Source organism: Chironomus tepperi, unplaced genomic scaffold (assembly GCF_022539635.2).
Source record: "Chironomus tepperi strain 1889 unplaced genomic scaffold, CSIRO-AGI_Ctep_v1 contig_354, whole genome shotgun sequence".
Lineage (NCBI taxonomy): Eukaryota > Metazoa > Arthropoda > Insecta > Diptera > Chironomidae > Chironomus > Chironomus tepperi.
The window spans coordinates 2,974,119-2,988,092 of NW_027226476.1; the positions used below are offsets into that span (position 1 = coordinate 2,974,119).

At 33.1% G+C, this 13,974-nt stretch overlaps 4 protein-coding genes across 4 annotated transcripts; all 4 read left to right on the forward strand.

The window, feature by feature from the left end:
* The first annotated feature begins 8,618 nt into the window (after nt 1–8,618).
* LOC139094424 (farnesol dehydrogenase-like) lies at nt 8,619–9,543 on the forward strand. Its single transcript, XM_070645462.1, has 2 exons — nt 8,619–9,222; nt 9,285–9,543. Exons 1-2 carry the CDS (start codon nt 8,650–8,652, stop codon nt 9,483–9,485), a joined length of 774 nt encoding a protein of 257 aa, XP_070501563.1. The 5' UTR covers nt 8,619–8,649; the 3' UTR covers nt 9,486–9,543.
* Nucleotides 9,544–9,669: 126 nt separating this feature from the next.
* LOC139094423 (farnesol dehydrogenase-like) lies at nt 9,670–11,161 on the forward strand. Its single transcript, XM_070645461.1, has 4 exons — nt 9,670–10,565; nt 10,626–10,708; nt 10,773–10,936; nt 11,000–11,161. The coding sequence occupies exons 1-4, from the start codon at nt 10,073–10,075 to the stop codon at nt 11,034–11,036; spliced, it is 777 nt and encodes a 258-aa protein (XP_070501562.1). The 5' UTR covers nt 9,670–10,072; the 3' UTR covers nt 11,037–11,161.
* Nucleotides 11,162–11,619: 458 nt separating this feature from the next.
* On the forward strand, nt 11,620–12,570 carry LOC139094519 (farnesol dehydrogenase-like). The gene is made up of 3 exons (XM_070645583.1): nt 11,620–12,119; nt 12,177–12,259; nt 12,323–12,570. The coding sequence occupies exons 1-3, from the start codon at nt 11,633–11,635 to the stop codon at nt 12,521–12,523; spliced, it is 771 nt and encodes a 256-aa protein (XP_070501684.1). The 5' UTR covers nt 11,620–11,632; the 3' UTR covers nt 12,524–12,570.
* Nucleotides 12,571–12,821: 251 nt separating this feature from the next.
* Nucleotides 12,822–13,791, forward strand: LOC139094697 (farnesol dehydrogenase-like). The gene is made up of 2 exons (XM_070645837.1): nt 12,822–13,436; nt 13,510–13,791. Exons 1-2 carry the CDS (start codon nt 12,864–12,866, stop codon nt 13,708–13,710), a joined length of 774 nt encoding a protein of 257 aa, XP_070501938.1. The 5' UTR covers nt 12,822–12,863; the 3' UTR covers nt 13,711–13,791.
* Nucleotides 13,792–13,974: the final 183 nt, after the last annotated feature.

Sequence of the window (13,974 nt, forward strand, 5' to 3'; positions counted from 1 at the left end):
ATAAGTCAAAGGTCATCGGTTTAAAATCAACCATTTCCAAAGTTGTTCTTTTTTGGAAGTTTAGATATTTCGACAACTTAATGCACAAGGTTTAGTCTTAATTGAAGCTCTGAGCCAGATTAGATCTAGAAAAGTGTCACTAACTTCAAGTTTTGCGAGAGACAAAAGGACTAAAGCTCCTTGATTACTTAATAATTGGAATATTAATAGAACGGACCTAAGATTTAAAGAAGAACCTTTAACTTGGTGTTCCATACCTAATCTGGAGTAGAATCTGGTGTATCCAGTTTGCTTCGAGAGTAAGCCCTCTGTGACCGAATTGTTTGGTAGCAGACGTGGAATCTGATTCACACTTTTGTTAGTAAATGGCTCGATTCTTACCATTGACCGAACTCTCAATCATTATATAGAATAATGTCGATTTGAGAAGGATTTGTAGCAATATTCACGACATCACACTTATACAGATATTTACCCATGATTCGACTACTACCAGCATCATTTAAAATTTTATTAGACTTAAAAAAGCAACTTCAAATCACTTTAGACTGCGATACTCCGTAAAATTTCTCACAGAACATCAAATTACTGCACAGCACGGGCAATCGAACACAAAAATAAAATCGAAATGTCATGCAAACAATTGAGAAAATGGAAAAACTTTTAGTTTTATTATCTCTTTTCTCTCATAAAGATTGAACGATTGGCGATATGTGTATGCAGTTGAATTTACTTTTTTGAATGAAATGAGTTGACTTTCAAAAGACAAGACATCCGGCAAACAAGCACGAGGAGAATGAAAAAAAAAATAGGAAAGAAGAAATAAAAAAAAAACTTTAAAAATTTTATATTTTTCCGATGTCCATTGTTATAGATAAATGGATAACATTAAGGATGTCGTGCATGTAGTTCAAACCACATTTGAGAAGAACGAAAGCATTTTTACGCTACATTGCATATCAACTTTTTTAATTTACTACGCTCAGCGTCCACAATGGACAAGTTTTTCTGTTATAAAAATTCTTATAAATTCCAGGGCAACAAAAAAAGGAATTAAAGTTTGTTTTAAAGCAGCAACAGCAGTAAATCCAAGAGATTTTTAAAGATAATTTATTTTATGGCCCACAAATTGTCTGAATCTGCCCGTTCTGTTTGACTGATGCTTCATGTGAATGGATATTTATTTCATGCTAGAACCACTCCTACAATTCCTGTTTAAGCTTTATACTGAGGACGATTTGTGTGTGTACTCATTCGAATCAAGACGAGAGAAATTTTTAAGGATTTTTTTTTTTAAAAAAGGCCCTCATTCGGCTTTTCTTCTCGTCTTTGAGGGAAATTTATAGCGTAATAAATAAATTTGGCCTCCCTCTGATAAAAATTATTAGTTTCTTAACGTCGAGGCTATTTCCTTATGAACATAGAGAGATTTTCAACTTTTTAGACCATTTTAAAGAAGAAATTGATGTTATTGCGTGCAGTTTGTACTTATGTCTAGGTTTGTGCATTAGAATTATGAGATATTTTCATTGTCTCTACTGGATTCTTGCTGGAATCAGACAAAAACTTCCAAAAATTACTCCTATAATGACATTTAGTACTCAAGCGACTCAAAACAAACAAATTAAATATAAACAGTGTATAGAATCCCTAATGGAATCAAATGCCAAGTGGACCAGGCTTGGTTGCTGTATATTTCGCTATAGACTCGGAATATCATGGCTAATTTCACAAATGGAATCCACTTGAACGCTATAAAGTGCGTAAGAACTATAAGTGGCTTGCAAATGGTTGTAAAACGTATCATGTGAGCTTAGTCAGAACATTTAGGCAAGATAAAGACTCATAGGACTCAGAAACTGAAGGTTTAGGACGATGCCAAATATAATTTCACAGTTATTTGATAACAAGCCTTCGTTATAGAAATGCGCTTTAGTCACCCCACCAGCAATCACATTTCAAACTAATTTTTCTTTTCGGGTGGGCACTTTCGATTAGAAATGAAGGAAGAAGCTTACAAACTTAATCCTTTTTCCCTCGCTCCTCATCACCGAGCATGAGACATGCATGTTGCTGCCCTATCATGACCATTTTATGCTGTGTATAGAGTTTTATTTTCAAAAAACATTTTGCTGCCTTTTTCCCATTCTTGACAGCACATAAATCATGGGTCAATTTTTTTTCATCCTTTTGCTTCCTAAAATGCACGGACATTTTTTTCAGTTTCCGGTTTTTAATTTTTTTTTCTAGAATTTTTCATACTATAGAAATGTTTGTAGAACATTACATACATTGGGCATGTATTCTGGGTCATAATAATGAGGAATGTACTTACAGAATCAGTGGTGGGCAACCTGTGAAGCGCGGGACACTGATGTGTTGCCTATAAAATTGGAAATGCGTAGCAGTGTGGGATTTCGGTCAAGGATTACCATTAAGGTGTATGCATGATTAATAAAGAGTTGCCCACCACTGCCGTAAATATTGAGTGAGTTCCATATCCCAACAGGCTACATACTTGAACGAAACGAAGCTCTTACCTACATTTCCATTAACTATGACTATAAACCATCTAAAAGCCAAATCCTTAATAGATTTATTAAAATATTTCTCACATTTCACTTACTCCATACTCATTACGTCTTCCTTAACATAAAGATTTGAAGCATTTTCAGCATATTTAAACCGTACATAAAAAAATATTTCTCGAGCAATGTTCAAGAGAAATAAATTTAACCATTAGAAAGTTGAACTCCAGAGCTCTAACAAGCATTAACAAGAATAGTAAGATTATATCCTTTTCTCATTTGCTCTCAATGTACATTTAAGTTGAAAATTTCCATAAAGATTTTATAATTCGAATATCATTAAAATTTATGCAATTACTTTTTGCCATTTTGTGTAGCTTCTCACTTCTTCTTCTTCTTCTTATTTCGACCTGGCACTTGCTTTTTGTGCTAAATGAATGTAATGAAAGGAAAAAGAAGTGGGGGTTATGGATAATTTTCTCCGCATTCAACTTCCTATGTGTCGGAAATTTTCATGTATTTAAATGTACAATTTTCATAATTTTTTACTAGTTAAATAGGGTGAAAAAAAAGTTGAGATGGGTGTTTATGGTTTCAAATGGAATATTATGTAAAATTTTATGTATGTGTATGTGTGTGTGTTTAGGTAGATTATGGTAAATGTATCTATCTAGATAACTAGAATGGATGTTATAAAAAAGTAGAAATATTTCTCATATATGGCAAACAATAATCAAAAGGAAGAAAAATGACAGAGTCTGGTTTGTATTTTTGAGGAAAAGTGAGTCAGAAATTAATATAAATGTTATAATACCAGAGACATGTAAAAAGGTGCAAAGTTCATGATTATATATAGTAATTGAGAAAAGAGATTATAGTTTAGGAATTATTTAACAACATTTTAGTTATGCATGTATGAATGCTTGCTAGAGAAATGTGATTACTAAGTTTAATTTCATTTTTGAGTAGATGTGCAGAGTTTACATCATTTTGGGTTGTTGGATGTATTCATTTTCAAAAGTTTTGATGTTTTGAGCGGCATTAGTAATGATAGTGGATCAAAATCAACTTCCACGGTGCCTTTAGGGTCTTTTTACTGCTTATCGTTAATAAAGCGACGTAGCTGAGCTCTAGCCAACTCGTAGCGCTGTTCTGGTGTCTTGACAGCCTTTCTGCTTAGCATTTTATGGAACATAAACTTTTACAGACTGTTTAGGCTCATTTGATGTCCAAATGTTAATTTTTGGGAAATATTCCTCAACCTAGTCACATTAATTACGCGTACATCGCAGGTATACCTCCACCATTAGTGAACAAATCTCAAATTAAACTTCTAAAAACGCTCATTGAACACATCTTCCAATTAAAATCATGTCACAAATTACAGACATATCAAAACTCAAAGCATTCAGCCTTCTTCATAAACCATTTACATAAAGTAGAATTTTTAATCAAAGGAAGATTTTCAGAATCGCCAAGTCTTCCTTCAGACATCATTCTGTGCAAGAAAAAGTGTTAAATGTTAAATGAGAGCATCACACATTAGATTTAATGACTTTGCAGGAAATATTTGAATATCTTGAGATGATGACGATGATGATGCGACATGCATGTATGATAAAGCATTTGACATCTTTGGATACAAGATTGGATCAAATTATTACTTATTTTTCATGATTCGCAATTCTATCATTTATACAAGAGTAAGATACTTAATGATGATGGCTTGGACCGGGTTAATGACATGAGAATGATGAAAATCTTAAAAAAGTTCAGCTACTGTAAAAGATTGAGCTGTTTCCGAGCGACACATCATGACGATGACGTTCGAAAAGTCATCATATGCTTTTCATTTGGCCGTCGTTAAATCGTCTTAATGAATGCTTTAACAAAGTTACCTTGCTTTTGAATGAGTGAGAAAGGGATAGGGCAAAGAAGGGGTTAAGGGCTCGAACCTTCCTCGTGAATTCGTGAAATCCTTAATTTTTTCAAAATATCAAAACCTATCACCCTCCTTAAAATATGTCTGGCTATAACTCTGATTATTCACATGCAAATTAAAATAGACTCTAAGTTTCAATATTATATGCTTATATACATCTATAACAACTTATAATTCTGTCCTTTTCTTTAATATAAAATAGAGAAAAGATTTAATTCGGGCTAAAATGAATTTGACCACAAGATGAATAATATTTTACCTTTATGCCTCTGATACTTATTTCTTGTCATTGTATTTTAATTAAAAATTGCTCTTGTACCTAGATTTCTAGCAATGCTCTCATATTAAAACATTTAAATTATTTTCTTTGACATGGGCTTTAAAAACTGAGAATTTACAATTGTATGGAATTTGCATATAAAAGGGTGAGGGGAAAGTAGGAAGAAGAACTTACAATATTTCTATTAAAATCAGCTAAAATCGTTCCTTAAAATGACACAAAAATAATTACAATTTCCACAAAATTTCTTCCCAATTAAAAAGTTTTAATTTCATTGTTCCCTCAAAAAAATTATCCAGCATAATGTCATTTAAACTGTATTTATTTGTGTAATTCGAGTAATATAATAAGACGTTAAGTAAGATCAACAGTGAGACGAGGGGTGTGATAAGACAATTTTCTAATCTCATTCCTAATTTGAGCGTTGGGAATATTCATAAATTATTAAATTTAACAATATCCATGTGCTTATAATGAGCAATCCTGTATTTTAATTTAAATTTCATTGTGTTTCAATAAATCAGCAGCATCTAGCAATTCACACTATAAAAATTAAAGGAAATAAATGTTAAGGTGCAATTGGTAAGTTTTAGAAAATACATGTTTAGTAACGAATAGAACAGACACGTATATCACGTTCCTTAATATAATTAGCTAATTGTAGCTCGGGGGTTGATAGAAAAGAGTGAATACTATAATACATTTACACAATACAACATATCGCCTTCTTCAACTGTTTACAGCTCTCTGATAATAAGCGATTTCAACAATAAGTGTTAAGAAGAACGAGAGAAACTTTGCGTCTTTTGGGGTTGAGTGGAAATAAAAAAAAAATTAAATAACATGACGATGTGAAGAGAACTAGAGATAAACAATTTACACAATAAAATCTTTGAACGCGTTTGAAATTGCATGAGTTAGGTTGAAAAGTATTTAGGCGATGAGTGTAATTGGTGTTGCAAAGTTGGAAGTAGATTTGTGGAAAGTTTGTGAAATGCTGTATTGTATTAGAAAAAGGAATCAGACCTAGAGCTTATTTTAGGCTATGTTTCCATAAATATGACATCGAAAAGTAGCAAACCTACATATTATTAAGGTGGCTATCTGACAAGAACTAAGATCTAAAATATCTGAAATTTTCCTTGTTTTTTGGTCCAAAATAATCCAAAGTTTAGAACATTTACCTCAAAAATGGTAAATTTGGTCTAATATGAGACTTTTCTTCTATTTCATTGGATAACTAGTTGTTTCATATTTAGTTAATTTCATATTTAACCACATCTGGATGCCACATGAAGCTAACAGGCCAAAACTGAAGTCAATGGATGGCATCGTATCGGTTCTATACAGAATCAAGCCTTAAATTAGCCTAGTGATATTAACTTGTGCTTACCAAGATTAAGCCTCGAATTTAGAAAATCCATACTTGAGTTTGTAGTATTCATGAACCAAACTACTATATCATTTTCTATAAAAATAAAATTCAACCAAAATGTTCAACAAAATCCACAAAAATCGACATACATGCACACATTAACATTTTCATTCCATCCAATTTACGTATGAAAAAAAAAGAAAAAAAAACTTTTCGTTTTACGATTGAATTCATAAGGAGGCAAATTAATGATTTTCCTCCCTTAACTGTTGATTCGTTGATTGAATTACACATGCTAAACGCACGTGCGTACGTTCAGGCATGTTTGAATGTTAACATATATTATGTACGCTGCCATTCTTTTCCTTTATTTTCTTTGCTATCTATTTATTTGTGCGAATGAATAAATTGATTCACCGCCATAAGCAATAATGTGAAGGTTGAGTGTGGGTGGGAGTTGGCAGGGGTGTTGTAAGGGTATCGGTACATTGCACATTTGTTGAGTAAAGGTTAATTCCATAGGATTTTGATGGAATTGAATCCCATCGATGTCTTCGACAATTGCTCCCTAAAACGGTACTGGATGCAACTTATAGACCTTATCGTACACGTAATGAGTCTACATATGTATGCACACATTAACCACAAATACGACCTATATAAATGATGTAAAAGAAGCAAAAATAAATGAAGAAGAAAAAACGAAGAAAATTTGTTGAATATCAAATATCATTGAGTGTATTTTGCTTTTTTTAACACAAAAATATTCATTTTTGCCACAAAGTTTATCTCCACCGACACCCTAAAGATATATTGGATACAGAAAATATACACATAAAATATAAGAAACAGAAAACATACATTCAATCGCAATAAAAGGGTTGAAGAAAAACAGAGTTATAAATTTTTCTTATGGCTTTGTTTTTCTTATACACAACAAAAAAAAAAATGGAAAGGAGATGAAAATTGAATGATATCAAAAATTATGATAATTAAATAGGTTGAGGCACTTAAGGAAAATGGGGTTTGAAATATTTGGATTGAATGCCAATTGGAAAAGTTTTTTTTTGACTCAATTTATGCGACTTGATGTGAATGTTTTTAGGTAGAGTCTTATGGGCAGTGATAAGGATGCATTCCTACTTACCATCGACACAATTCAACAATTTGGAAGGACCGTTCATACTGTTATGGATGCAAACTTAAAATTCGATAATTAAACAACTGAATGTGTACAATTGGACATTATTGTCGATTATTAATGCAGTTGAATAGTGTTTTATTGAGTCACTCATGATTAAAGATCCCCCAAACCCCAAAAGAACCTCTTTGTTGCGCCCATATACATGATCCTACAATCGACACGTAACGTAAACATTTTGATTAAATGACCGAGCTTTTCAATTCAATTTAGACATAATGCTGATGATTCCAACAAATTCACTATCCTAATTTCTACAAAACTTGATATAAATCAAAACTATTTAGCTTACCAGCATGAAGAAAATTCAAATTGACTAGGAATGCATAACAATTTTTAAGAATTTATTGTCCCATTCCTCAGAAAATTCCTTCATTTACCATAAAAAATAACTCCATAATACCTATAATGTATTCGGTCGTATCTCAAAGTTGGCAAAGATTTCTTGGAATGCAGAACAAGAAAATGAGGTTCAAGAAAAAAAAGAAATCCTCAAGCACAAAGAAAAATGTGAAAAATTTATCATATAAAAAATTAATGTGTGCTTAACTTTCAGGAATGAATGTTTGTCTATCGCAATTTATAAGTATAAAATCACATAACACATTTATTCTATGACTATGTAGTAAGACATAGTATAAGTATCAAGGAAGCGCATGTTAGGGAGCAAAATAGTACACAGCACAGAATACATTAGGAAAATATGCTAGATATGTAATCACTTTACTGTTTATGAATTATTTGCATGTTTGTTTGTGAGACGATATGTATGTAGATACATACACGCTGTCTGAATATCATTAGGCAATTTGTTGTGTGTAGGAATTTATGTCTGTATTTTTATTTTGCACATGAAAATTATTTGTCATTCTCTCGATTCTTTTGCTTCCTCTTTTTCTATTTCGTACGCTCTATTTATGTTGATAAACAAAGTAATCGTATGTTCCTTTATGCTGTTATGCTCAACATGTGTAGATGAAAACTTTCACTTATGTTGACACTTATACTTGTAAGTCTTATGACTGCTATTATGAGTTTTTACGTCACTTGATCGTTCAGTGATTTCAGCAAGATTGAGGATTGGAACCCATTGGATTGGGATGGTAAATCCTTCATGGTTGGAACAACTCTACATCAACTGCTTAGAAACTCCAAAACAAATTGAATAAAATTGCCATAATAATATTGACTTTAAAGCTCTCGCGTGTCGTGAGATAAAGAGAATAAGCAAACTTGACCTTGATTTTGAGCATCTACTACTTCAAAAATATATTTCTAATAAATTGCTAACTTTAGTTCTCATTTGTCAGCGGAATCGTCAACATGGAAAAGTGGAGTGGAAAGACCGCAATTGTAACCGGTGCTTCAGCTGGAATCGGCGATGCAATTGTGCGTGATTTAGTGAAATATGGCATAAATGTAGTGGCTCTAGCTCGTCGCATGGAAAGATTAGAGACATTAAGAGATCAATTAAAAGATGAAGCTGGCAAGGTCATTCCAATTAAATGTGATGTGTCAGACAAAGCTTCAATTGATGCGGCATTTGAGGAAATAGAAAAAGAAGTCGGAACAGTTCAAATTCTTGTTAATAATGCTGGAATTGCTCTCATGCATGGAATTTTTGGCGATGATGATGACAAAACCGATGAGATCATATCCAGCACAATAAATACAAATTTTCTTGGACTAGTAAGAATGTGTAGAAAGGCTTACCAATTGATGAAAAAGTCTGATGACTATGGTATCATCATAAATATTGGAAGTGTTGCTGGACATTGCGCATCATTTGAGTACATCATAAATGTCTATCCAGGAACGAAATTTGCCGTACGAGCTGTAACTGAGTCTATGCGTCAAGAGCTCAATAAATTAAAAGATACAAAAATCCGAGTTTGCGTAAGTAGACTTAATGACTTCATAACCCGACATGTATATATATTTTTTCAATTTTCAAACAGGAAATCAGTCCAGGAGGTGTTGATACAGAAATCGGCGGCGATTCAATGAACACACCGGAAATTAGAGCATTGATTGAAAGTGGAGTGTTCCCAATGCTTAAAGGTTCTGATATTTCACAGACAGTTCTGTTCATGTTAATGACACCATATGAAGTCAATATTACTGAAATGATTGTCAAGCCAGTCGGTGAAAAGATTTAAAGAAATTCAATTTTGTATCCTAATTTTGCAATAAAAAGTAATAAATGATTTACAGTTCTTAGAAGTGTGTAAGGTTCTTGTTGTAATTCAGTAAACTATAGAATGGATTACACTTGTTATGCACGGCCAGCGAAGTAATTAAGCAAGTAATAGAAATTAAATCATCAGATATCATGACGAATTGCACCAAGTCCGTGAATAATCAAGCATAGTATCAGATTGGTTTGAGCTGTTCGCTTTTGTGTCATTCGGATAGCAAATTGATGATCACTTTTTTCATTAACTTTCATCACCCAAAACAGTAGATGATACTATATTTGGATGAAAAAAATTGTCTACACAAAACAGAAACACTGATATGCATTTAAGGCAACGAAATTTTTGTTTAGTTTTCGTTCGCACGAGATGGGTTCGCAAGAGATGGATTACCAAACAGCGCGATAACAACATTTTGTTTATGTGAATCACTGCTTCTTGTTTGTATTTTATAATTTTAAAGAGAATGCCAAAAAAATTCTCTCTTGTATTTAACGGAATGTAATTTCGGTGAATCTCTTCAGTATTTATTTATCAAGGTAGTCGCGAACATGGAAAAGTGGGAAGGTAAAACAGCAATTGTAACCGGTGCATCAGCTGGAATTGGTGATGCAATTGTACGCGATTTAGTGAAATATGGAATTAATGTTGTTGCTCTTGCACGTCGATTGGAAAGATTAGAGACATTAAAGGAACAATTACAAGGTGCCAAAGGCAAGGTCATTCCAATAAAATGTGACGTATCAGACAAAGCTTCAATCGATGCAGCATTTGAGGAAATCGAGAAAGAAGTCGGTTCTGTTCAAATTATAGTTAATAATGCCGGTATTTGTATCATGCATGGCCTCTTCACCGACACTGATGAGACTGATGACGTCATTGTCAATACGATCAACACAAATTTTCTTGGATTAGTTAGAGTTGCTAGAAAAGGATACAAATTAATGAAGAAGACTGACGATTATGGAATTATCATAAATATTGGAAGTATTGCTGGACATAGTGTCGCATGTGCTGTCGATTTATGGGTTAATGTCTACCCTGGTATGAATTTTTTTGTTTCCTATGTCTGCAATCTACGATAAGATAAATATAATTATTTAGGTTCCAAGCATGCAGTACGAGCAGTCACAGAGTCGATGCGTCAAGAACTGATTAAGTTGAATGACCTTAAAGTTCGCGTCTGTGTGAGTTAATTATGAATATTATGAATCACAAACAGGAATTTATGACAATTTTCATTTCTTACAGGAAATCAGCCCTGGTGGAGTTGCCACTGAAATTTCAGGAAATATTCGAAACAGACCCGATATCAAAGCTTATCTCGAAGCTAATCCAGTTCCAATTTTAAAGAGTGAAGATGTTTCACAGACAGTTTTGTTTATGTTGATGACGCCGTATGATGTTAATATAACTGACCTTAAAGTTCGCGTCTGTGTGAGTTAATTATGAAGATTTTGAAGCACAAATGGAATTTATGAAATGATTGTTAAACCTACCGGCGAAAAAGTTTAAAGATGCATGTGTATTGAAATATTTTTGTATTAATCCATCACATATTTATACTGAAGTTGTATTGGGGAAGTCTAGACCTTAACACCTTGAAATTAGAGCTTTAATAAAATGACAATCAATAAAAATTATCTAGTTCTTGAACTTGATTTGACTTACATTTTTCAGCACATTGTGTGAGAATTACACAATTTTTATCAGACAAGCATGTAGGTATTGTGATAAAAACTGTTGACTATGATAATTATATGAGAAAAACTTCGAGGTTCAGACACTCTCGAATAGACAACAAAGTCTTCTATTCTTCCTACTCCGAGCAACACAAATGAAGAAGGATCCATCAAGAAGCTTTTAAGGATCCACTAAATTTCTTTTAATTGACATCAAATGGAAGTTGCCTAAATTTTGGATTCAATACATATTCATCGATTTTATCGACTGATTAGAAAATGTAATGGTGTAGATTTCTGTTTTTATTTTAATTCAGAGCCTTAAACTCACTTCTGTTATCTTAGAGTCAAACTAATCTTTCCGTAAAATAAAAGTTCCCTAAAATTCAACATTTCTCTCAGTATTTTATCATCAACACGCAAGTAAGCATGGAAAAATGGGAAGGAAAAACAGCAATTGTAACTGGCGCTTCAGCTGGAATTGGCGATGCAATAGTGCGTGATTTAGTGAAACATGGAATCAATGTCGTTGCCATGGCTCGTCGAATGGTCAGATTACAAAAATTAAGAGATCAGTTGAGGAATGAGAAAGGAAAAGTGATTCCAATAAAATGTGACGTGTCTGATAAACAGTCAATTGAAGAAGCATTTGAGGAAATTGAACAAAGAGTTGGAAAAGTTCATATTCTAGTCAATAATGCAGGAATTTGCATTTCTAGTGATATATTTAACAACAGTAAAAAATCTGATGAAATTATAGTCAGCACAATCAACACAAATTTTCTTGGATTGGTCAGGTTCTCAAAAAATGCTTACAAATTGATGAAAAAGACAGATGACTATGGAATAATCATCAACATTGGAAGTGTAGCTGGACATAATGCTTCACTTGATTTTCCATTGAATGTCTATCCAGGTGAGTCGGGTCTGATTTTATAAAATTTGGAATTTAAAGGTTACCCTGCAAATTTAGGAACGAAATTCGCTGTCCGAGCTGTGACTGAGTCTATGCGTCAAGAGCTTAATAAACTGAAAGACACCAAGATTCGCGTCTGTGTAAGTCAAGTTAGAACAGCATTTCCAAAACATGAATATCATTACGAATGACTTTCATTACAGGAAATCAGTCCTGGCGGTGTTCTTACAGAAATCGGTGGTGATTCAATGAATACACCAGAAATGAAGGCAATGATTGAAAGTGGAATGTTCCCAATGCTTAAAAGTTCTGATATTTCACAGACAGTTCTGTTCATGTTGATGACACCATATGAAGTTAATATTACTGAAATGATTGTTAAGCCTGTCGGTGAAAGGATTTAAGTAGAAAAATAAATAAAATCATGTCTAACTTATTGTCCAGCAATGAATTTCAAAATTGTGTAATTTATTGCTATCTGTAAACAATCAATCGGTTCCAAAATTGGAAACATTGTTGAGTTTGATAAGCATGTAGGGAATGCTCTATCTTATTTGATATCATGAGTAATATTTTCATCTGTGGTAGTATTGAGAATTTTTATTCTCATTATTTTGGTTCTTCATATATATGTGGATGTGAATTGCATGACATGCAAAAAAATAATTGTTAATATTCTAGCTATAAATTAGTGAGAAGTGTTTGGCATTTACTCAGTATATTTTTGATATTTAATGCGCAAATATGGAAAAGTGGAATGGAAAGACAGCAATCGTAACTGGCGCTTCAGCTGGAATCGGTGATGCAACTGTGCGTGATTTAGTGAAATATGGAATCAATGTCGTTGCTCTAGCTCGTCGGTTAGAGAGATTAGAGACATTAAAAGAAGAACTTAAAGATGAACCAGGCAAGGTCATTCCAGTTACATGCGACGTGACTGACAAAGCATCAATTGATGCAGCATTTAAGGAAATAGAAGAAAAAGTTGGATCAATTCATATTCTTGTCAATAGTGCAGGAATGGCTCTTATGCATGGCATGTTTGCAGAAGGCGAAGAAGAATTAGATGAGATCATATCCAGCACCATCAACACAAATTTCCTTGGATTAGTCAGAGTTGCCAGAAAAGGATATCAATTAATAAAGAAATCTGAAGACTATGGAATCATCATAAATATTGGAAGTGTTCTTGGATATAATCAATCAGTTGCACATCCAGCGAATGTTTATCCAGCAACCAAAGCTGCAGTACGAGCTGTAACTGAGTCAATGCGTCAAGAGCTCCTTAAATATGAAGATCCAAAGATTCGAGTTTGTGTAAGTACAATAACTTCTAGACTTGAAAGGCTTCTTGACAAGACATTATTTAATAATTTTTGAAATCCCACAGGAAGTAAGTCCTGGAGCAGTAAAAACAGAATTAGGTGGTGGCTTCAAAAATCAACCTCAAATAAAGGCTTTGGTTGAAAGTGGCAAAATGCACATGCTTAGAAGTTCTGATGTATCACAGGCAGTTTTGTTCATGCTAATGACTCCATATGATGTTAATATGACAGAAATAGTCCTTAAACGCCTCGGAGCAGCGATTTAAAAATTGTATTTCTATATTTTTGATAATAATTGTTGAGTACCAGAACCAAATAAAGGTATATACTTATTTTTAAAAGATTGACATACTTCTAGTCTAAGCCTACCAATCATCTAAGAAAGATAATCAACCATCCAATTAAACTATCAAACATTATTAACTCTGATCAGCAGATAAACATTGTTGTTTGAGAAACATAAGTGGTGGTGAGAGTAGGAGTTTGGACTCTCACTATCATTATTCTCTTGCCATTCTCATTTACCCTAA